The sequence below is a fragment of the Diabrotica undecimpunctata genome, chromosome 1, assembly GCF_040954645.1.
Source record: "Diabrotica undecimpunctata isolate CICGRU chromosome 1, icDiaUnde3, whole genome shotgun sequence".
In the NCBI taxonomy this organism is placed as follows: Eukaryota; Metazoa; Arthropoda; class Insecta; order Coleoptera; family Chrysomelidae; genus Diabrotica; species Diabrotica undecimpunctata.
Genome location: NC_092803.1, coordinates 52013765 through 52039055, shown reverse-complemented (window position 1 = coordinate 52039055; position 25291 = coordinate 52013765). Strand labels below are relative to the sequence as shown.

The 25291-nt window shown below is 32.5% G+C and overlaps 1 protein-coding gene across 4 annotated transcripts in view; it reads left to right on the top strand.

Moving 5' to 3' along the window:
• LOC140449314 (protein O-mannosyl-transferase TMTC1-like) overlaps positions 1-25291 on the top strand; it is a 1384234-nt gene that overhangs the window by 1064560 nt on the left and 294383 nt on the right. For all 4 annotated transcript variants that reach the window (XM_072542477.1, XM_072542470.1, XM_072542463.1 and 1 more), the window contains one exon: positions 737-874. In XM_072542477.1, coding sequence (XP_072398578.1) covers positions 737-874 — 138 coding nt within the window. The remainder of the gene's footprint in view (positions 1-736; positions 875-25291) is intronic.

Here is a 25291-nt window from a genome sequence, read left to right as displayed (position 1 = left end):
TGATTATTAAAAAAAAATCCACAATACTATCTACACTTAGAAATAGAAGAAATTTGTGAAATTGTATTGAATAATTCGCTTTGCTTTCGGTTGGTACTAAAAATACACTTTTTTTCTTTTTAGTTCTGTCATTATGTTAGTTCTATGAAAAATCAAGAGCCTTTAATTTTTGCCTACTGTAAAACAACTAAACTGTGTCTACACTCTATATTTAAAATAATAAATTTTGAAAAAATTGAACTAAAATTTAATTAAAATATTAAACATCATATAATATTATTAACATCATGTACAATCTTTGGTAACACATTACATTTTAAAGGGTTTTTACCCAAATATTTTGGTGGCTCAGGCATGGTAACCTGTATTTTAACCTGATGATGGAACAGTTGTTCCGAAAACGTTCGTGCTTTTAATGTTGCCCTTTTAAGGGTTTTTATAAAATAAAATATACCCACATACAAAGACTAACCTCTTTTTTTTTTTTTATTAAAATATTACTCTATAGAATAAACAACGATATTGAATAAAAAGGTATTGTGGATATGGAAGAAATCTATACGATTATTGAATTATTTCTTATGTACGTCAAATAAACTAAATGGTTCTTATAAAAATTCTCTTTAAGGGTTAATTTGTTTATCTATTGAGACCATAAATAATTTTTAGTACGGAATCATCATAAATTATCGAGTAAACTTTTTATGAGTTGTATTGAAATATTCTTTTTTTTTAGCCGAGCCGATGGGATATGTCACGTATGGATTAGCATTGTTCTTGGCGGCCTTAGTATGCTGGCCAAAGAAACTGGAGTAACTGTGTTTATCATAAATTTGGCCTACGACTTTTTCCTCCATTGGCACTACATAAAGAGGTAACTTTATTGACATTAAATAAATGTTTTTAAGAGGTAATTATTTGCAAAAGTCTTCAATAAGTTAAATGATAAAATTATGGTTTTGAAATAAGGATGTTAGTTAAAATTAAAAAACCTTGGAAAATAAGATTAAACCACAGTTTGTTTTATTTTGAATATGACTAGATGTGTTAAGTATGTTACAATTAATTTTTTAATTCAATTTTTTTTAGCAACGTTTCTAATTTTTGGTTTAATATTATTACTTATACCGCGTTTTTATTGATATTGCTATGGTTCGTGTTTGTAATTGGCAATTCTAATTAGTTTTAGTTTAGTATTTAACAAGTTTATACCTTTGTAGTTTTCTGGATGTTTTGTCTCCGTTAACTCGTATGGTATTCCATCTTTACCTGCTGCTTTTCTGTTCTTCAGGTTTTCAAATTTGTCCGAACTTCCTGTACATTTATATTAAGTTCTTCATTTGTGGTAATTTCTGGTGTTTCCGGTTCTAGCTTCGTTTGTTGTTCCTTTGCATATAGCTTTTTTAGGTAGTCAATCCACGTATCCTTTTCTATGTATTTTGGTTCTATTAGTTCCTTTACCTCCGTTATTTGACCTCTTATGAAGCTCCATATTTAATTTTGCAGGCCGTAAAAATCATGTTTCATTTTTTTCGAAAAGCATTCCCAGTGATAATTTTTTTTGTCTTACAAGTGCATGTGTTTTGTTTCTAATTGTCTTGTTATTATGGTATGCTTCTTGTGTTTTGGTTGACATATAGGTATTTCAGGTAAGCTTTTTTCTTTTCTTTACATTTTTTCTTCACTTATACACAAAACCATGGAGTTCTTCGCCTTGGAAACGATTTATTTTTAATTATATTTCTTTCACCAAGAACTTCCTTGGTCGAGGCTAAGATATAAGACTTAATTTTTGCCCAGATTTCTTCGACTCCATTACTTTCTGTGATATATGTATTTCTGCTTCTTTCAGTTATTCTTTTTTGGAATAGGTACCTTGTGGAGTCATCCTGTAAGCTTCTGGTACAAAATTGTATATATATTTGAAATATAGTACTTGTCCATGTATTGAAAAGTCGGTATAACAAATGCAAAACCCAAACTTGTTTCACTTTTGGACCCATCTGTGTATATGTATACATCACTGCTAGCGCATCCCTTTAAGAAGATGGATTTTTCAGTAACACTATCTATACATTAATGATTAAAATAGATAAGAGCAGATACTGATAAAAGAGATATTTGTTACATTGTTTGGTATACTTATTTTATAAATTGGTATTAATAAAGGCATCGGCCAATAGGAAATTTTTTTTTTTTTTTCAATAACGATTTGTTACGGTCACAAGATTTATTGCTGCTATTTTGTTGACAGAAATGCAATATATGTATTTTATTTCCCATTTATTTAATAAATATTGTCTACGTATAGATAAAGGAGACTCTTGTGCTTCGGCTAAAATTGTATGATTTGTTGATGATTTCATTGCCACTAAACATATTTTAATAAATTTAATGCTGTCTAGCTTACATAAGTTAGTGTTTGCGACTGAAACATACAATGTACACCCATAATCTAATAGAGAGCGAATATAATCTTTGAAAAACAAGAGCGAGGTGTTTAAATAGGATGCTTAAAAATAATCATTTGTGATAAATGTCAGAAATGTCATAAACATTTAAACACAAGATTTTATATTGTTATTAATTGGATGTCATTTATGACTTTTAAATTTTGACTGTCGAATCGAAATTACTTTTCATTGAATGTCTATATTTTGTTAGTTTTAATTTCAACCTGTATAAAACGCCACTATAGAAGTGTCTTCAAAAGTCAATTTTTTTGTTTTGATACTTGTAATAATATTGTTACTAAAACCACTTTAATTTATAAATAATTGGTCCCATTGAGCTTTTATTTTGAAAGGTAACATTTTAGTGTTGACATTTCAAAATCCTATGGAATTAATATTATAATATATATTCCGACAAAATAATTTTCAATTAAGCTACAGCTCTCACGGGAGCTTACACCTTGTTGGAATGTAAATCATAATTATTAATTAATTTACCTAGCTATGTGTAATGTTTGTAATCACTTATATCGGGTTTTTTTATTTAGAAACACTTCACAAACAAATTTATTTTATCAACGATTTTATGCTGTCATCTGCTCCAATCTGCGTATTTTTGGCACAATCTCATTTCGTTACCGACTCCCTAAAAAGAATCCAAACAAAAACACCCTCGATTGTAAACAAATCAAACACGAACGCGCCTCTCTATCGTTTATATTCATTATCCTCGTTTAATTTCTGACTCGATACCAATCACTTAACGATCATTTACCGTCAATTTAACGAATTCTTCCCCTATGGAATGGCTTTATCAAAAGCAACGAAGACTGATTTAGTTGTTGCAAGGAGCTTTTAGTAGGTACACGCGGGATGGCAGCTGTAGTTCTCCACAATCGGCTTCTAAGCCACTTTGCAAGAAGCTAATTAGGAAAGGGAATACGCAGAGGCGTGCCGTTTTTCTAACCCTTAGAATGAACTAACTTGAAAAAAACCTACACAAAACACCTTACACCATAAAAAGAACTATCTTGTTTATTTAATAGTATGTTTTATTATTGTAGACAATAAACAATCTAATAAAAAAAGTAATAATTTCTAAATCAAATTTCTAACTTTCTTCATTACAACATTTTTTTACTATTTCCTGATTGTCAGGACCACTGTCATTAAGGACGAAAAAATTCTGCTGCAATGAGGACATAAAAAATATCCTTATACGATTAGAAATAATGTTAAAAGACTATATTATGTAATACCCCATTGTATGTAGTAGAAGCCTAGACTGTTAACTTTCCTAATATTGGGTGAATTCTTAAACGTCAAACACCGGATAGGGTGTAGCCGAACCAAAGCTTTTCGACTGGTCTTCATTGGGTTGAATGTGGTTCCCGGGATTTCGTCTCCTTTGGTCTTAATGTATCTTAATGATATAATGAATAATACGGTCTTTATATTATCCTTTGTCTTATTAGTAAGTCTGGAGCATAAAGCATCTCTAATTTTGTTTCTTATGTAGGGTTCTACTAACTTCATTGCCAATTCCAAAAAAAAACAGCCGCCTTTTATCTAAATTCCATTTTGAATTGAGATTTTTCTATAAAACAAAAGTATTTACAGTCGCAATGTCAACTAGATTTATAAAAAATAGTACTGGCCACCTTTGAGACTGTCTATTGCAACTGTATTCTGCTACCATCTTTTATAGGGTATCTACCGCACCCTTAGTTAGACGATACTAATAAAACGGCTTTATATTATTTTTAGTACATACAATACTATATTGACTTATGATTGAAATCCAAAAATGGAAGAATATAAAGGTCGATTTCTACCACTTATTATTCATTTTCAGACAATCAACTCCTCCACTAACTCTAAGGTCGTAAAAAATTTATCTGTGGTGATGCTATGACCGGGAGTCAATACAGAAACCAAGTCTAAGATAACACTTTTTACATAAGTTTGCTCTTTGTGCACACCCTAAAGGGACACCTGCCACAAAATGGCACCAGTCGCCCATGTACTGTTAGGTGAACGTCTGAATTGTACTGCTTCTGGCAATTTTTTGCAAATATTTTGAATAGATCACGGATTGGTGTCAATTTATTTACCTCTCTTCGTTCTTGCCTGGTATTTATGTCATCAAATCGCTAATCAAACTTGATATTCAAGAAAAACGAGTTCATAAAAACAGCACTGAGTATATGGACTGTTTGAAATATTCGTCATTCTACAGAATCTTTACAGGTTCGCGGTTTCTTTGCAGATCACCAGCACATATAAATAATCCTACGAACGCGTATATTTCTGGTCCATGTACATTTTTCCAAGCCAAGCCATTTTTATAATTACAGTTTTGTATTTCTAAACTATCCCTTTAGTTTGTGTAACCGATTATTTTTTAAACAATTTCAGGAGTAGTGAAAAGTGAAAAGTTTGAAGAGGCCTCTAATGCTTTTTTATAGCAATATTGATATAGCAGATCCTGGTACTTTCCCAATTACATTTTTTTAACGATTTCTTTTCTTGGTGGTAGGTTCCGTCAGCCACATAGTATCACCTTTACCAAAAAACATATCTTGCAAGTCGATGTCCATTATCTCCTTTTTTCTGTCAGGATCATTAGATACCTTGTCATTCTCTTCTACAATTTTCTCCATCTTATCTTCTATCGCCGAACTAACTTCGTCCACATTTTCATTGATATAATCTTCAAACTTGTTGTCTTTACAAATAAAAAAGTACCAAAAATACATTTTCAGGATTATTGGGAAAAATATCGCCAAGTATATAACAGGCAAATTTACTCACCACAATTTAAAGCAGCAATTAGATTAGCCAAATCAAAAATTATTCTTGTTCGGGATGAAACTTGCGTTGATAGTAAGAAATAGTACCTGTCATAATTATTTCGAATACTAATTCGACAAGCATGATAATGATACACAGATTTTCAGATTTACACCATACCATTTTTACTCCGTTTATCCAAAAAAAATGACGTAATAAAAATTTCAAATTTTTTATTTTTACAACTTATTTTAAAAATATCAAAGAACAATGTAACTGAATATCATGAAGTTTGGCTAACTACGACTAAATGTATAAAAAAATGCAAAAACTCTGACATATGGTGCTTCCGTTAAATACTAAGGATAAGTTGTATTAATAGAATCACAAACGTGCAAGTGCTACGTTTTGTAGACAAAGAGCTGGACGTTATGTTATCTATAAAACCGAAAATAACCCAAATGTTTGGGCCACCTTAGGCGAGGACAAAAAAACGCATTACTTTAAAATATAATGCAGGAAAAAAAGGAATCCAGGCCATCATATCATGCTTACGAAATTTGGAAGAGTGGTTTGGCTGCTGATATTTAGATCAGCTGTAAATCAGGATAGCCTCGATGATTTTCAATCTCGAAATATTAAACAGAATACTTACTCTATCCGAGTACCTAGACCACAACCACCACAAAAATTTTACAGATTTATAAAGAGCGTTAAAATTTGCTCCAAAAATACACTTAAATTAACCAGTTTTAATAATATTTAAGCTTCAACCGGCGATATCTGAGGAATCACATTATGTGACATTATTTTTCAACGAAAAATAATGTCACATTCAGGGTTATTTAACTTGATTAAAGAGAAACGTTTTAAATGAATCGGTCACTACATATTCTGTGGTACTACGATCTTACCACATGACCTGCTTATCTAATCTGGTTAGCATCTATATGTTTCATTATGTTTTCACTTCCAAATTGAGTAAAATTGCGGCGTGCTATCCAATCTTTTGGTATTTCGTCTCACTAAGGGCCAACTACCCATTCTAAAAGCCTTTTTTTGAAACACCAGCAGCTTATTAATTTTCTGTTGATTGAGGGTCTAAGCTTCACCGATGTGGGGGTCGGCATAAGTCAGTCAACGCTCTCGAAGTATCGACATAAGTCCGGAAACGCTCATAAGTCTGGCAACGCTGTCAGAAAAGATTAAAACGAAGCATTTTCGTGCTTCAGACAGTTGTATCTGTGTCATGATAGCACATGGTCGTCGAGTAGCCGCGTTTTCAGAATAAAAACACGTCATGTGTGCGGAAGTACCTTAATGTTTATTTTGGAGAATGTATAGGCAGATGAGAAATCGTTAAGTTACTGGTCCGGTCATGTGACTTGACACCTGATGATTTCTTTCTGTGGGGTCTTCTTAAGGACCGCGTTGTTGCAAGGGGACCACGCACCCTTCCCAACCTGCGAACTGTAATTGAAAAAGAAATTGAGAATTTTCGCAGACAGCTTGACGTGCTGCGCCGACCCTGATTCTCCATTGCGAAACGTTGCTGTAAATGCATTGATCAAGATGGACATCAATTTTAACACTTAGTAACTCTTTTTTGAATTCCTTTTGTAATTTCTTTGAATACATTCATATTGACGCTGCATTTTTTCTCTTAATGCAAATTTTTTGCCTACCTTATGGCGACGACTTTATAAGGGCGAATAATTGACTTGTATAGTGCTAGGTTGCATTGATATTTTAACAGCGTAGATCTCAATATTGTTGAGAGAGAGAGTATAATGCTAATTTTGGTTACTACCAAAAACTTAGTCTTTTATTCATTTATTTGATGACCCAGGTTACCTGCTTCCTCCTTGAGTTATGAAAACACCTCTCTCACGACTAGTAGAATGAGCCATTTCTAGTTTTAGTCGAATTAAGTATTTAATTAACGATTCCACACTGCATCTATAACTATTTGGAATAATCTAGTTTGTAGCTTTTGTCTAGAACATGTCTCGGTTAATCCCAAGTAATTTGTCCTAACTTTATTGCAAACGTTTCCTAACCCCTTGTTTTCCCCATAGGCACGTTTGTGCAAATAACATCACTCTCCTTCGAAGGGTTAATTATGTAATCAGTCCGTTGTTCAGGTAGTCGGAGAGTAATTTCGGGATTTGGAAGTTAATAATTTGTGAATTTCTTGCACGTACGCGAGCTTTTGGTTGACTTACCGACTTGGGGAAATCGTCGGCTGCGAAAATTTATTGGCGATGTTAGGGATATACATATACAACTCGGATAAAATATGAATATGCTGAATCCTGAATACGGAATGGCGAGGATGCTACGACGAGGAGATCAACGAAGGATATCCAGAATGGTTTATACACTATGTACTAGAACAGTAACTTATTTCCCCTCCCAAAAGACATATATTTTAGACTTTAACTTTTAAAATAGGAAAAATAACATAAAGTTACATTTTTATAAAAAGTATTTTACATCAAATATACACTAAAAACTTTTTTAAACTATAGTAGGAAGATTATCTTCCTCTTAATAATAAATACTCGTATCAGAAGAAATTAAGTTATTTTTTTACTTGACATAAGTGTATAGAAAGGTTTATTTAGCGATTACTTTTTAAATATTTAGAGATTTGACGTCAACAGACAACTTTTTTAGAAAAAAGATACAAAAAATAAGATATGCTAAATTAAAATTGGTCAATAAACAAAGAATTATTGCAACCATTTTTATTATTTCTTAAAACTTCTTTAATACTCCATCACCCGCCCCTCAAAAAATTACGCCATTACTCGTGTGTTAGATTTTATCTAACATATATGTGTATAGGTCAAATAAATGAGTCATTAGTACTTATTGTTTAAGTTTATTGGCTATTAACTCACGATAAACGATAAACTTATATTTTTTTTAAAACAAAAGAAAAACAGATGTGTTACTATTGTAAACAATCTCACCATTTTGTAGCAAATTGTCCATCCTGTACAAATCCAAATCAAACCTTAACAACAACAGTGCTAACTACTACTATAAATACAGTAGTTAATACTCTTCCACATGACGTCCCGATCACATCAGCATCTTCAGCGAAGTCCTATTCCTTACAATCCACGACTATACCTTCTTCATTAACTATACCAATATTAACTGCATCCCAAATATCACCCTCAACATCATTCCCACGTTCTCAAACTACATGCACAAATACAAATATAACAACTACCCAGTTATCAACAATACCTAATGTTTCACAATCTCATACATCAATCCCAAACTCTTCCTCAACACTTGCATGCTCTATCAATAGCACATCAATAAATACGACTGATACACTTGAAATAATTAATACACCTAGTAAAGAAGTAAACACAGATAAGTGCAGCCTTGAAGAAATTTTAACCCCATCTTTACAAGAACCTAAAGAAAATACTACAAAACCAATGCAAAAACTTAAAAAATCCAAAACTATTAATAATTCTGAGACTATTGCTAACAGTATGGAACCCGTAAAATATTTTATTACTAATAAACTTATAACACCGATATTAAATTTTGAACAACTAACTGATTTTTTTGAAAATGCCTTAGGGTCTCCATATAAATTGAGTCTATCTAAAACTTATACAAAAGACACATTAGGCTTACTTAATCTGTTAAAAGAAATCTATCCCCACATTTTATAAAAAAAAAACGAAATTGTGATGTACTAAAATAATTAATTCAATTACTCGACAACTAAAACCTCAGGTCGATAGCGACTCCTCCATAGAATCTTCTACATAAGCTCGCTTGCCATCAATAAGGCCCTAACTTTTATTCTAGAAAAAAAACTTCCCAAATCTCTTATATCTGATTCACTTAGTTGTCTGACATCAATTTCTTAGATTTATCCCTCTCATCCAACATTACAGCAAATTAAGTTAATTTTATACCGTATATACCAAAACAATTTGACAGTAGAGTTCCTCTGGGTACCGTCACAGGTTGGAATAGAAGGTAACGAAAAGGCAGATAGTCTAGCTAGGTCAGCAGTAACCAATACAGCTGCATCACTGAAAAATGGAATGGTGCATTTAGATTTAAAACCTTACTTAAAATCGAAATTGCACTATGTTTGGCAAAAGCAATGGAACAGAAGCACCATTAAATTGATAGAAATAAAATCTGCGGTTCTTCCATGGAACTTCTGGCCTTCAAAGCGAGATGAATTTACAGAGCCTTCGATATAACTCCTACTCAAAAACGTTACCAAGTTACTCTTGTATATTTTTAACTGGTATATTTAATTAAAAATTAAATTAACTTAAGAGCCGATAGTCATAATCACGATTTGATATCATCCTGTGGTAAAAACACCATAATCAGAATTTTTAACTAGAAGCATGGCCATTTTCCTACAAGATCGACCTCAAAAAGTAAATCGCCAGTTAATTTTAAAAATCATAACCGCTTAAAATAATGACGGCTATATTTTTATTTCGAAATAATTTTTTTACAAACATATTACTAGAACTTAGTTTTATTGACAAACTGATAAAGTTTCCTTCAAATTACTCAAAATTGTGGATACTAAATCTATGGATCTTTTTTGGATCTATTTAATAACATAAATAGAACAGGTATAATACCTAAAGAATGCCTATAACTAAGTAAGACTTTATACTAACTGTTTACATTATTTTGTAAACTTTGGTAAAAACAATGTTGTGTCCACTTAAACGAGACAGGCTCCATCTCAATTATATCCCAATCATTCTGGAACAAAATCTAACAAATAAAACTTTATTGCGCCCACATCAGCCAAAACGCCGTATCAAAGGGACGTGGTTAATAAACCTATCGAAATAAACTTTTTAAAAGCTTAATGTTGATTACATTTTAATAAAGGATTAGGGACCAAATGGTCCGATCGTGCATTTCGTGCCCACGAAAACAATTTTAACGACGAGATTGCTTTACTGAAACAAAACGAAAAAAAGTGGAAGCGACGTTGATGCTGATAGATCGGTACGGGTCGGTGTACGTGGGGCAACAAAATTTAAAGAAATATGGTCGATGTGTTTAAATAGTACCGATTTTACAAGAATTGCATCATTGGATAACACTTCTACACGATTTTAAATACAAATAGTTGAAAAAGAACTATATTTAAAATAAAAAAACTTACAAATTTGGTTTAGATTGATTCAATTACAGGTTTACACAACTTAAATCGAGCAAACCAACTGGCTTCGATAAAATCAATGACGAACTCATAAATCGTTGATATTTATAAAAGCCAACTATCAAGAACCGCGAAGAACATAGACTTATTAGTCTCATGACCTACGGCCTTAAAAGTTTTCTTAAAATTATCCGTTAGAGAATATTTAAAATGTATAAAGATATCAGTCGACAACCCAGTTTTGTTTCAAGAGTAACTTAGGTACAACATATGCACTATTTTGTTTGTTACAACATATGTTTTGTTGTAACATATGTTTACAAAAACATTACATTTTATATAGGTAAAAAGAAATAAAATAAGACTTACTCACAATAAATTTAATTTTACCACCAAAACGACCGGTTTCGCTTACTACACTTTACTAAGCATCTTCAAGTCTAACGGTACCAAGTAAATTAAATAATGCTGGTACAAGAACTATTAATTAATGATTCGCGAAATATAGTACACATTCGTTTTAAACACATTTAAAAAAAAGCAGACCTGGATGACAAAGACCTCAGACTAATTTCAGAAATATACTGGAATCAGACCGCATACATGAAAATTAACGGAGAAGAAACAGATCACATAAAAATACTACGTGGAGTTAGACAGGGATGTATCCTATCGCCGCTGATAATTAATATGTACTCAGAGAAAATTTTTAACGAGGCTCTTTACGGAATAGACGAAGTCATCCTTCTAAATGGTGAAAGAGTAAACAATGTTAGATATGCCGACAACACCATGGTGATAGCAGATAATTTAGAGGGACTTCAGAGGCTAATGGACAGAATAAACGAGTACAGTCAACAGTACGGACTAAACATTAATACCCACAAAACGAAACAAATGATTATCAGCAAGGAGAATATAAATGGGGCTCATCTATACATTAATGGGACGTAGATAGAGCGAGTAAAACAGTATTGCTACCTGGGAACTATTATAAACGAACAGTGGAGCAATGTACAGGAAATAAAGTGCCGCATAGGAAAGGCAAGAACGGTCTTTAACAAAATGAGCGCCATCTTCAAAAGTCATATCCCTAAATACAAAAATGAGACATTTGAGATGCTATGTTTTCTCTGTGTTGTTGTACGGGGTGGAGGCATGGACGCTTACAGACACCACTATTTAAAAACTTGAAGCATTTGAGATGTGGCTTTATAGAAGAATGCTGAGAATATCATGGGCAGCAAGGATCACGAACAAGGAAGTTCTAGAAAAAATGAAGAAGGAACCAGAGATTGTGTTTACGATCAAACGCATAAAATTGCAATATCTGGGACACGTTATGAGAAATCAGCACCGTTACTCCCTGCTGCAGTCTATATTGCAAGGTAAGGTAAGCGAGGACCCGATAGAAGGAGAATATCATGGCTGCGGAATTTAAGAACATGGTTTAAGAAAACCTCAATGGAGCTGTTTCGAGCCGCAACGAGCAAGGACATGATTGCCAATATGATTTCCAACATCCGAAACGGATAGGAACCAGAAGAAGAAGAAGAAGAAACATAGTTCAAACTATCCTGGATTGCTGGTGATGGGTGATCATCTGTTTTTATTGTAACTGTTTGATAGTTAGCGGGAAAGCTCTTCAGGGGGGAGATATTAACAATTGAAATAGGAATAAGGTATTATGTAATTATTTGTTACATGAATGTGATGTTTTATATTATTTACTTATTAAAAGTTATTTACATTTATTCCATAGATATGTTTTAGAAATGTGTTTATTAAATTATTGGATTTTTAATTAAAAGGATAGGTATATGACAATGAATGAAGTCAAATATAGAATTTTGTGGGTTTGCAACTGCTTTTTATCAAATTTTGATAAATTAAATTTGGTTTCTGTTTTGGCAGAAAATTGGAATGTCAGATATATTAATATTACTAAAATTAAAACACTTAAGGACAATCAAAGACAATTAGGGACAAACAGAACACAATTAAAACGACAAAACAGACATTAAATTAAAAAAGGAACACTTATTGGTACTACATCACTTGTTAGGAGAGGAACTGGTTAAAACAGTTTTAAATCTGTTAGCGCAGATCTAAGGTTACTAATTAATTTTATCAAAATTATGCAGAGGAAATGTTAGTTTCACGTCTGAAATTTCATTTATTTAAACTAATATATTAGCTATTTTAATCATCAGTTTAGGAATGACATAAATGAGAGAGCATATGTTGAGATAGTATGGGTATGTTCAACGTACCCAATACGAAGAATTGTTTATTTACAATTTTCTGGGAGAAGTAGGAGAGAAAGATCAAAAAAGATCTAAGTGGACGGTTAAGCAGGACATGTTGGTAAAAGGGATTGTTATTGATATGACCCAAGAAAGAAAATTGTAAAAATTCAACTAGAGAAGCCGACCTTGCATAAGTAAAAAGGCAATGAGAATAATGACGATGAATCAAAATGATTACTTATAAATATTAGGTACAATTTGAAAACAGAAAATCGAAATAAATATTTATTTAAAAAATACAATTTCTATATTGCTATCAAATTTGACTTTTTATATTGTTGTTGCCATAGTTCAAAAAGATTTGTGGCAACTCCTAAAATTATTTGTTTTTTACCTTTAAAGAAAGTTAAAATCAATATACCTATATAAATAAAAATAAAAGGATTTCTAAGTACAAAACCCAAACTAGACAAATAAAAGAAACTAACTTTTTAAGTTAAACGTAAATCAAAACAAAATTCTAACCTTGTCGATAATCGCTTTCCAAACACTTTCCTTTATTCTCTACAAACCTTTTCCAAGTACCTATTCAAATATTTTCCGTGCGAAGAAAGAAGAAGAGCTTCTCACGCAATCGATAAGCCGTCTAGAAAAGTAATTAAGTAGCTGTCTTTCTCTCCCCGAAATAGCCGCATACTCCACCACCCTGGAAGACGTTTTGCCCTTATTTCGTGAAAATTGAGCCAGAAGAAACCAACAGGAGTTAATTGAAAGTTTCCTGATAAACCTACCCGCCCTAGAAAGATATTATTTGGGTAATTAGAATGACGCCGACATCTCCATTCCGTACTGCACGAATAAATATGTATAAAAGGAGGCGTACAGCGATTATTCTGTCATTTATTGTAAAAATGTAAATTCTGTGCTAGGAAAAATGTAATTGGTCATCAAATGCAAACGAAACCACGCGAAGTACAAATTCACGTTTAAAATTTCTAAAATTATGTGCTCGCCGATAAATAAAATGACTTAACTACTCAATGATTATTTTATATTAAATAGTCCTGGAAACACCAGTATAATCTGTTTTATTAAAAAATGATAAATATAGTAACAAAATTGCTTAACATTTTTTTTAAATTCACTTTTTTCCTCTGTTTCCAATCTCAAATTTTAATATATATTTTAAAATTGATTGCCTTATTTCTCCTTGTCTGTAATAGTGGTTGTCTTCATAGACTACAACCTCATTGTAAGGGGTCATTTGACTTAGTAATATAAATAAAAAATCAATACTACAATATGTAATAACAAGTTTAGAAACTATGCCATTTGTTTCTAAACTATTGTTTAGAACGATTGTTTAGAAACAAATTAAAATTTGTCTTAAAGTAAATCTATTTTTATCTATACTGCCCTATGATATATCGTATGTTGCTATACGTTTATTAATAACGAAGATACTGTTTAGCGCCATTTGCTATGTTACTTGTTAGGATTTGTTGTTGTTTATTTTGTACTCAGCCTGAGGTCTTCTTTAAGTCAATAAATCAAAATTTGTCTTTTAATTTAACTATTTTTGTCATATCCTTCCCTTCCATTTAACGCAGAACACGCTTTAATCAGACCAATAACAACGGAGATATAATGTAATGCCCTTTTGATAACGCTGCTAATTATGTTTTTTTTTTCTCAACATCTTCGCTACCCCCTCTCCTTTCCAATGATGTATTATATGTCACGATCCAACGAACTATTCTATCGCTACCACAAAGCCTGTTTACAGATATTGCTTTTATTTAATTTTACTTATTTTATTTAATTATTATTCAATTTTACGTAATTCTATGAAACTTGATTTAATTATATTTACCTTTATTTAATTTTATTTAGTTTAAATTTTATTTCACTTTGGTAAAACTTAGCCGTCTGTTACGTCATTTTATTTTTATAGGAATTGCATATTTGTATCTTACCGAACGGTAATTGATCTTACCTTACAATTACAGTAACCTATATTTTATCTACAGCCGTCCCGAAAATAAACCTTTGTGTATGATATATTAAATCGAAAGTACCATTTTACACAACTCGTACCGATGGTAGCTACTTTCGGGACTACTTTTTTCACTTTCGGGACGATTTTGGGTAGCTAGGTAACGGCTTTGAGAATAAGATGAACTTTGTATTTTATTATGACAACTCTCGTCATTTAAAATTCGTTTGTTTTTGCTCAGTTTTTCATTTTTCAATTCCAAGAAATGGAAATCAGCAGTGAAAGTTAAGCCGAAATGATTACAGATGAAATTAGGGAAACTGCTAAAGCCGCTATTTATGAATTATTGTCGGTAAAGAAAGAGGTATGAATTAGTCTACGATTTATTTCAAAAATAGAGCAATGATAAAAATGTACATACTATAAATGAAGAAGTCATTCTTGCACACCTAATGGAAAAATCTAATATCTTGAAGCTATCAAGTATTTGGAGCAATTACTCGATGCTTAAGTCCACACTTAACATTAAAAATAATATAGATATCAGCCGCTATCCAAAAGTTATTGCTTTCCTTAAAAGAAAATCCATCAGTTCAGTTGGTTGGTTCAGGAGTTAAATGAAGATGATCTTGATAGAATGCAAGAATTTTGTGAAATGATGATGGTCAGAATGAACGCAGATTTGCAGTTTATAAACAAAAAAACGAATGAAAAAATCCCTAATAAACTTTACGTTATCGTTGGATATCCGTCACCAATTTGTAAAAACGTTTATTTACTTCATATTGCTATAATGAGTGGAAACATGGACTCTCGGAATTACAAGTATGCGGCGTATAGAAGCCTTTGAGATGTGGGTTTTTCGAAGGATGCTGAAGATCTCTTAGACAGAGCACATGACCAACAACGAGGTGCTAAGAAGAATGGGTACTGAGAGAGAACTCCTAAATATTGTAAAAAACAGAAAAACAAGTTATCTAAGACATATTTACAGAGGAGAAAAATACAACTTCCCTCGACTTATAATGGAAGGGAAAGTTGAAGGAAGAAAAGGTCCAAGAAGAAGAAAATGCTCCTGGTTGAAGAATATAAGAGACTGGACAGGCATTGACACACATTCGATACTAAGAACAGCTCAAGATAGAGAGCAATTTGCTGTAGTTATAGCCAACCTTCAGTAATGGAGAAGGCACCTTAAGAAGAAGAAACAAAATAGTTTTTTTCTAATTAAGGGACGTTTCATTTAAACGGAACGGTTAACAAACAGAACTGTAGACATTGGAGCAGCGAAAATCCTCAGTGGGTGTGTGAGGCTCACACGCAATATCCTAAAAAGTTAACGTTTGGGCTGGTTGGTAACAATAACATTATTGGTCCTTATAGTAAGAAAAAAGAAGTACTTATGACTCGTTTGGAAAAAATATATAAATGTTTTTGATGGGTTGGAGTCAATAAAAGGGGCTATTGGTTAACTATTTATTATCTCGAGCTTTTAATTGTGTTTACAATTATTATCAAGAGCTGCTAAAAAAGACAAAATATCTTACAAAGTTGAACTAGAAAGAAAAAAATTTTTTGTTAACTCACCAAATAAATTAATTACTATTTAACTGGGAATAAGCCACAATTAAAGGTTAAAATACGTTTATTGACGTTTCAATTTCCACTTCGGAAATCGTTCTCAAAATACAAACATTAGTTTGTATATACAAACACTAATGTTTGTATTTTGAGAACGATTTCCGAAGTGGAAATTGAAACGTCAATAAACGTATTTTAACCTTTAATTGTGGCTTATTCCCAGTTAAATAGTAATTAATTTAAAATGCCACAAAAAAATAGCTTCAGAACAATATCACCAAATAAAATTAGTTTGGTTAATAAAATTGCTGCTAATACATCTCAAAAAGAATTAATACAAAAATGTCCTTATCTAATAAATGCTTCTCTGAAATTTAAATATAATTTTGAAAACATTTTCTTAAAACAAAAACAAATGAATTTATAAATAAGTATATTATCTTATTAGTGCCTACATTACGAAGATTGTTTCCTGATGTTAATCATCCAAATGAAATCGATCGATCTAGTTACTACCAACAAGACGGAGCACCACCGCATTTTCCACGTATAGTTAGAAATTATTTAAACGAGGATTTTCCCAATAGGTGGTGAAACGGGCTGGGTTCCTCTACACCGTCCAAGTGGGCCGAATAAATACTTCGGCTGGGTACAAGTAATTATAAGGTATAATTACTTCGGATTACCCTTCGACTTGGTATATTTCCATTAAGCGGTGGTTCTTTTGTTACGTAGATTTAAATAAACTACTCTTGCTCAGTAGAAATGTATTTCATTTATAAATAGTATACCCTTAATTGGTTGATAGACAATATAATAATTACTATTTATTTGCTCGTTGCTTGTATAATAAATATTATCACTTACAGTTGTTATTGTTAACACGTGATCGGATGATTCACCATGCGGCAGTTGAACTTAAGAGCGATGTGTCTTCTCGGACAGTTAAACGTAAAAGAGAGAGAATTTTATGCAATCTTTCGTATCGTCAAATTTTGGTCTGTACTGAAGGGTGGTCAGGGGTAGGACGCGGGAGCGCTGTTGCCAGTTTGGATCAAATCCGAACAGGTGGATTGGAAGACGTGGAACGATCGAATGGCCAGCTAGATCAACCCATTTGACTCCTCTCGATTACTTCTTATGGGGTTATTTAGAACCTAAAGTATATTTTAATAGACCAAACAGTATTGCTGATTTAAAAGTAAGGATAACGAAGAAAAATAACAAAATAGCCCCCGAGGTTGTACAAAATGTTGTACGGGAGTTCCAAAATCGCCTTGGTTATTGTCAAGAAGTGAAGGGTGGTCATTTTAACATTTAATTAAATTGTAAACTACATTGAAAAATACATTCTAAATATTAAGTAGCATTATTATCTTCATTTAACATAAAGTTTTGTGATAGAGACATTATCAAAATTTTACATATTAAAAATCAATTTTCTCAGTTATGATTGCACCAAACGTAAAAAACTTTATATTACTGAACACAGGACAAAAATCCCTTTCTAAAATGATGCTACATGACCCCCTTTGTTATTTAAAATTTTCGAGGGGGTGCTTATAATTCAAAGGTGGTGCTGGAGGGGTATAATATTTTCATACTGTAAATTATTAATTTAAGAATAAAAAATCGACCTGTTTCAGGTTTTTTTTTTACATAGTAAGTAATAACGCTAAAAATGAATTTATTCCATACGTGTGGACCGCATGGTAATATTGAATAATATTGTACGTTTTGACTTTTTGTAATTTACTGAATACTCTCTATTAAAAATTAATCTTATTACTTTACCCCGGTGCTGTGACCAGTGTACATATAATTTTGCTTTATTTTTCAAAACAAACTTCGATTTTATTCTAATACGCAAGATATTAATTTTTGTGTCACAGGATGCCTATCAGACCATAGTCGATGGTTACGTAAAGATTTTGGATCTATAGTACCTGATAAAAAAGATGGGCTATGATTTAAAAAAATGTGACCACTTTGTCCTGATCCCCCCTACTTAGTCTCTATTTTCCCCTTTAACTCGGAAAATATCGACCGCACGAAAAAATTTGTAAAGAAGAAATCGTACGAGATATTGAACAAAAACAATTCTTTCATAACCAATGTCCGCAGTCTTACGCTCGCTCCATTACCGCATACGTAATACCTCAAATATTAAACAAGATAATTTAATATGTATGCTTTCCCCCTTCCAAAATTTTTTCCGTGACTCAGAAAAATGTCAACAGCACGAAATAATTTCTAAAAATGAAACTGTAGGAAATCCCATTTGCAACAATTTTAATCCTTGCCATTTTTGTTTCTTCTTCTTCCTATGCCGTCCCCATTAACGGAGGTTGGCGAACAAATTTTTAAAAGCTTCTGTGTCTTTTGCAACGTGGAATAATTCGTCTACAGTCATGTTTGTCCAGTCTCGAATATTTCGCAGCCATGACTTCCTCTTTCTACCTATTCCCTTTTTGCCATCGACTCTACCCTGCATAATGACCTGCAGAAGGCTATATTTATTATTTCTTAGTATGTGTCCAAGGTATGCAGTCTTGCATACTTTTATCGTTCTCAACAATTTTTTGTCTCGACCCATTCTTCTCAGCACTTCCTCATTGGTGAACCTGGCAGTCCATGGGATTTTCAACATTCTCCGGTATATCCAAAGTTCAAAGGCTTCAATCTTTTTAACTATTTGCGCTTTTAGTGTCCATGTTTCTACTCCGTACAATAGTTGCGACCAGACGTAACATTCAACAAACCTCAGTCTCAGCTTAATATTCAGATTTTTGTCACAGAACAATTGTTTGAATTTTAAGAACGCTGCCCTTGCCATTTCTATTCGTACCCGGATCTCTTGGTCTGGATCTAATTCTGTGTTAATGTAAGCTCCCAGATATTTATATTTTGTCACTCTCTCTATTTGCTGTCCACCAAGAGTTAGTTGTTCATTATTTATTGGACTCCTTGATACTATCATAAATTTGGTCTTATCTGTGTTGATGTCAAGTCCCATTTGAATGCATTCACTATTTATTGCATCTAGTAAAATTTGTAGATCTTCTATACTCTCAGCCATAATTACCGTGTCATCTGCAAATCTCATGGTGTTTATGATTTCTCCACCAATTCTTATTCCCTCTTTTCTTTCCCATAAGGCTTTTCTGAATAAGACCTGTGAGTTCACGTTGAAAAGCGTCGGAGACAAGACGCATCCTTGCCTAACCCCTCTCGCAATCGGTATATTATTTTTTTCTTTATCGTTCACCTTTACTACTGCTTTCTGGTTCCAGTATATAGCCTTAATAAACTCAATGCCTTTTTTGTCTAAATTGATGTTTTTTAATTCATCTATTAACTGCATATGCTGCACTCGGTCAAAGGCCTTCCTGAAGTCTATGAAGCATACATATGCACTCTTGTTATATTCCCGATATTTCTGCAAGAGTACCGTCAACGCAAATAATGCCTCTCTTGTACCCATGCCTCCTCTGAAGCCAAACTGAGTTTCATCTATCTGCTCCTCACATTTTTTATAAATTCGGGTTTGAACAATTTTTAAGAGAATCTTTAAAGGATGGCACATTAGGCTTATCAATCTATAGTCATTACATGATTTGGGATTGTTGTTTTTTGGTAGAGGTAAAATTTTTGTTTTTGTTTACATTTTTGTTTACAAGTTGAAATTGGTAGAGATATAGAGCAAAAAGGGTTCTCCTTTAAATTCAAGATGGCACCTAACGCAACAGCGGAATTCAATCGCGATTTTATATTTACACTACTATTGACCTGCCCTAAAGGTTGGAATAACAAAATTTGTTGTAGCTCGCCATTTAAAGTTAAAAGCCATCCCGACTAGACTATAAGGACAAAATTTTTTATACGACTGTCATCCCTTCTAACTCCACAGTGGGTGCGGCGACTGACGCCCATTTTGCTGATTATTTAACACTATTCAACTGCTACAAATAAAATATATTTAGTATAAAATTCCTTTAAATACACAACGCTATCTCCCGTACTATGAATTTAATTGTTTCATTTGATATGTGTGTATATTTTTTAGAAGGACTGTTTATTTCTTTAAACAACATTCAACAATGATGAACCACTAATTAACCTTCTTTTTAGACTTACCACCATATTTCGTTTAGCAGTTTACACATATCGCCCTAACCGCCATTTCACGAATGTGTATATGCTTGTATTACATACGTATGCGTAACTGTAATTAAATGAAACTAATTCTTTAACTTCATTACGCAAATTATTGCGTGAAGAGAAAGGATCTAGCGACGCGCGAATCTCTTTTAGGAAGCATTTCTCTCTAAACTGGAGTCGTGACTAAGTAATCAAAAGCTTATGTTACTGTGAGGATACACACACGCACACTTTTGCCAGAAACACTTTTCCATGTGTTCCTCTTCAGTGCCCCACAAACGTGGAGAGTCAGGTCGAAAAAATTAATTAGTCTTGATGAGAAGGGGACGGCGTGAAATTTCGGTTAACTTGTATTTTCATTGTGTCGGAGATAATAACGACGGTTGGTGTACTTGAAAAGAACCAGAATGTTTTAATAAACGACAACAAATGTTCTTTTGTTTTTTTTTACCATGCAGCAGTAAAAAGCAGTCAACTGTTTTTTAAATTTGCACAAATTTTATTAATATACCCAACTAATTAACGTAAATTTACGTTGTGCGTCGTATATTCGTTTTTCAGTTTGACGTTGCGATTTTCGTACAGCATTGCCATATTTTTGGCATACTGGAAAGTATAGTAATTTACGAATTCAGTGAAAATTAATTATTATTAACAAATAAAACTTATAACATCATAAATTAAGCTTCATTAAGTTTCATCAGTTTCATTTATTTAATCAATTTATATTTATATCAATAAAAATGAATCGCTGTAATGTTTGTACGCATAATTTCAGAACGACTGCACCAAATTAGATAATTCTCTTTTTGTTGTGGTTGTTATTATCAGGACAAGGTCTGCGTAAAAGATAATTTTCAAAAAACTGTATGGAAAGACATAAAAAACAGACGTAATAAACTGCAGAAGTTATAGAGGCGTAAACATAGACTCAAATCATTGCCTAGTGACCTCAACATTAAGGGCTAGAATTTCAAACGCCAGTAAAGACAATAAAATGTGGAATGTGAACTGAGAGATGCGACTATTGCAGAACGGTACTCGGGAAACATCACCAACAAGCTAAGTAGTCAAAATGTAGAAGAGAGAATCAGTATAAAGAAGCCAGGACAGAAATAGACTCCTACTTTACCAAAATAAAGGCAGACATTGAAGCAGCAGCGAAAGATGAAATAGAAACTAAAATTTGTGCCCGTAAAAATCTTTGGTTTGACGATGAATGCAAGAATGCAACAAAAGAAAAAAATAAAGCCTACAAAAGAGAATACACAAAAGAAAATAACAACTACCTAAATACGGAACTTAAATATATTAAGAAACCTTAACAGAAAGAAAGAATTCAGAGCATTCTATAAGAAATTTAACATTAACAGAAAATATTTCAAGGCAACCACAAAACAATTTAGAAGTCAAAATGGCGACCTATTAACAACAAGGAAAGATGTGTTGAATAGATGGGAGGAATACTTTAACCAGGCACTTAATATGGGGGAAAAAGAAGAAAACCTGGAAGACGAAAGAGATGAAATAAGGGGAGCACACTAGAGAGAAGAGGAACCACCAACGATTCTTGAAGTTAAGGATGCAGTTAAAAACTAGCCAAAAATAAATCACCCGGAATAGATAATCTCCCAGTTGAAGGATATAAAGAAGGTGGCCATAATACCATTATGGCATTACAGCAGCTTATAAATGAAATATGGACACAGAAATTCCTCCCCAATGATAGGAATATTGGAATACTTTGCACCATATGCAAAAAAGGATATATATTTGAATGTTTTAACCACAGAGGAATTATGCTTCTAAATACAGCGTATAAAATATTTTCCACAGTTATATGTCACCGTATGGCACCATATGCAGAACAGATAGTAGGAAAATACCAGACTGGTTTCAGAGGTACTAAATCGACAATTCATCAGATTGTAACCCTAAAACAAATTTTGAAAAAAACACTGGAATATGGTATTGATACTCATAACATATTTATAGACTACAAAGCAGCCTACGATAGCTGACCTACGGCTGTGAATAGAAAAGAAATGTTCAAAGCAATAAAAGAGCTAAGAATACCAAATCAGTTGGTAAATTTAACAAAACTAACTCTTGAAAAAGTTAAATATAGAGTACGAATTCAGGGTGAACTGTCTGAATCTTTTAAAACAAATAATGGGCTGAGAACGGAAAACGCTGTACGAGAGGCGTATGTAGCATTACAATATTCAGCTACAAAAATGGGTATATCGAGAAATAGAAAAATAAAACTCTATAAAAAATAATATGCCCAGTCCTACCATATGGTTCAGAGACCTGGACTCTAACAAAAAATAATGAAAACATGTTAGGATGTTTCGAAAGAAAAAGAGTAAGGCAAATCTATGAAGCAGTGAATGACAATGGAGTGTGGAGAAGTCGATACAACTTCGACCTTTATAGAATATACTGGGAACCTGATATCGTAAAACATATTAAGATTGGACATTTGAGATGGATATGACATGTAATGCGGATAGGACGAAATGACCCAGCTAGAAAAACGCTTCTAGATAGATCCATTGGTCAGAGAAGAAGGGGAAGACCCAAAAGAAGGTTTCTTGACAACATCGATAAAGACATGGGAAATAAGGGAATACATGCTTAGCGGAGAAAGGCGAAGGATGGGGACGATTGGAAAGAAATTCTTGAAAAGGCTAGGACCCACATAGGGTTGTAAAGTCAGAATGATGATGATGAAGATATAAAAAACAGTTTTTATGTTTGTCGTCAAAGTTTCAACATATCAGATGGAAAGATATGTCAACGAGAGGCGGTTGAAGAATCTCTTCATTTTAAATACACAAACGGCATCTCACTGTAATTAATTAAGCTGTTTACCTCGTGAATAGACAACGACTTTATTTCACAAAAAAAAAACGCAACGCAAAGAGTAGAACGACCACCAACAACAAAGTTGAAAAGTTAGGTTTTCCATAAGTTGGATATGGCGAACCAGATCTTGGTTACCGTCAGTCCTAGAATGTTTTACAATAGAATATTTTAAATTACAGAAAATAAGTTTTGTTTTTTACTTTGCAATGCTGCATGTACCTAAATTCACAAGAAAAAAAGTTATATTGAGAAATTTAAAAATAGATGTTAAACTTAGAAGAATAGTATCTTGCTTAAAATTACCTCTAGAATCTTAGACTGTAGACCATTTTTAAGATAATTCATTTATATTTCAATGTACTACTGCATATGTATACCTAAAACTGCGTAGAAAACAGTTATAAAACATTTTTTGCGAAAAAATAGGAAAAATGTCCCAAAAATAGGGTGAGTGTCTTAACTTAAATCGTGTGTCGGATACTATGAACCTTGAAGACTTCTACAATAAAGAGGAATGATAAAGAGGAATTTAAAGAGGAATGATAAAAGTTTTTTTTCTGTAAAGCAATGCCTACCTAAACAGCCTTAGAAAAAAGTTATGGGGCAACAAAAATCGTATGTTTTTTTTTTGCTTCGTTGTTTGAATATATTTTTGTAAAAAAAACTATTTTTGAATTTAAAATGTAACATTTCGAGAAACAATTTAATCGTGAACAACTTTTGTGTGGATGTATATATACTTAAGCCGCATAAAATTCACCCACATGCACCTAATGTGTAGAGACAAATTCCCCCCTTTCACAAAAACGTACCCCTTTAAATTGTACTTTCAACGTACTCCACGGTTTTCATAATAATTGAGAGTCCTTTAAAAGCCCAAAGCTTAAAAGGTATTCATTGATCTTGAAAAAGCGTATAATAGAAATCCTCGAGAGTTTCTGTGGTGGCCGCTCAATAAGAAAGCTCTTCCCAGTAAGTACATATGTAAAGATTTAGAAAACATATGTGAGGAAGCTGCAACTAGCTTTGGTACAGTTGTGGGAAAGATTGATAAATTTCATGTGAAATAAGAATTACGTCAAAGCTCAGTTCTTATTTCTCATTCGTGTTGGATCAGATTAGTATTGGGATATTTCAGAGTAATATTTTCTGATGCTTAATGTATGATTACGATGCAATGTTAGTAGGAAATACAGAAATATATTTAAAACAAAACCTGGAACAGTAAAGACAAGCTCTTAAGGGAAAATGTTTAAATTTTAGTGGGACCAAAACAGAGTATTTGGAATATTCATTTAAAGATGGTGGTACTAGAAACAAAATGATAACTTTGAATAGTGAAATGATTGGTTTCAGGATCACACATAATGAGAGGCTCGGTATTATGAAATATTGACGAAATACATGTAGTAGAGTTCCGGTGGGAAGGATGAAATGGAAGAAAGCGAGTTTTATGTTGAGGGATGAAAAGATTCCAATGAAAGTAAAAGAAAAATTCTAAAAACTGCTGTACGACCAGCTATAATATAGTCAGCTGAATGATATTTATTATTTATAAAGCTCAATAGGCCTTGAAGGAATAGGGCTGATTTTTTTATATAAAATTTGAAATTTTTTTCCCATACATTTCTTTATCACTTCCTGCCACTGATTTCTGTCCAATTTTTAATATTACTTTTTGTAAGTTATATAAGCTGTGCTTATATCTCCTTATTGGTCTACCTTTACTTATTTGTTATATTGGCTTTCGTAATACTAGTATTTTCGGCATTCTTTTCTTTCCCATTCTTTCAACGTGTCCTAAATGTCTTATTTTTAGTGTTTGAATTACCGTCGTTATTTTTGGTTCTTTAAATAGTTCTTCAAGTTCTTTATTATTTCTTTTTTATTATTGATTATCTATTTTCACATCTTCTGATTTTTCTGATTTCTGATTTTTTAAGCATCCATGTTTCGTAATATGTATCTGTTTAGGCCTGATAACTGTTTTGTAGATTCAAAT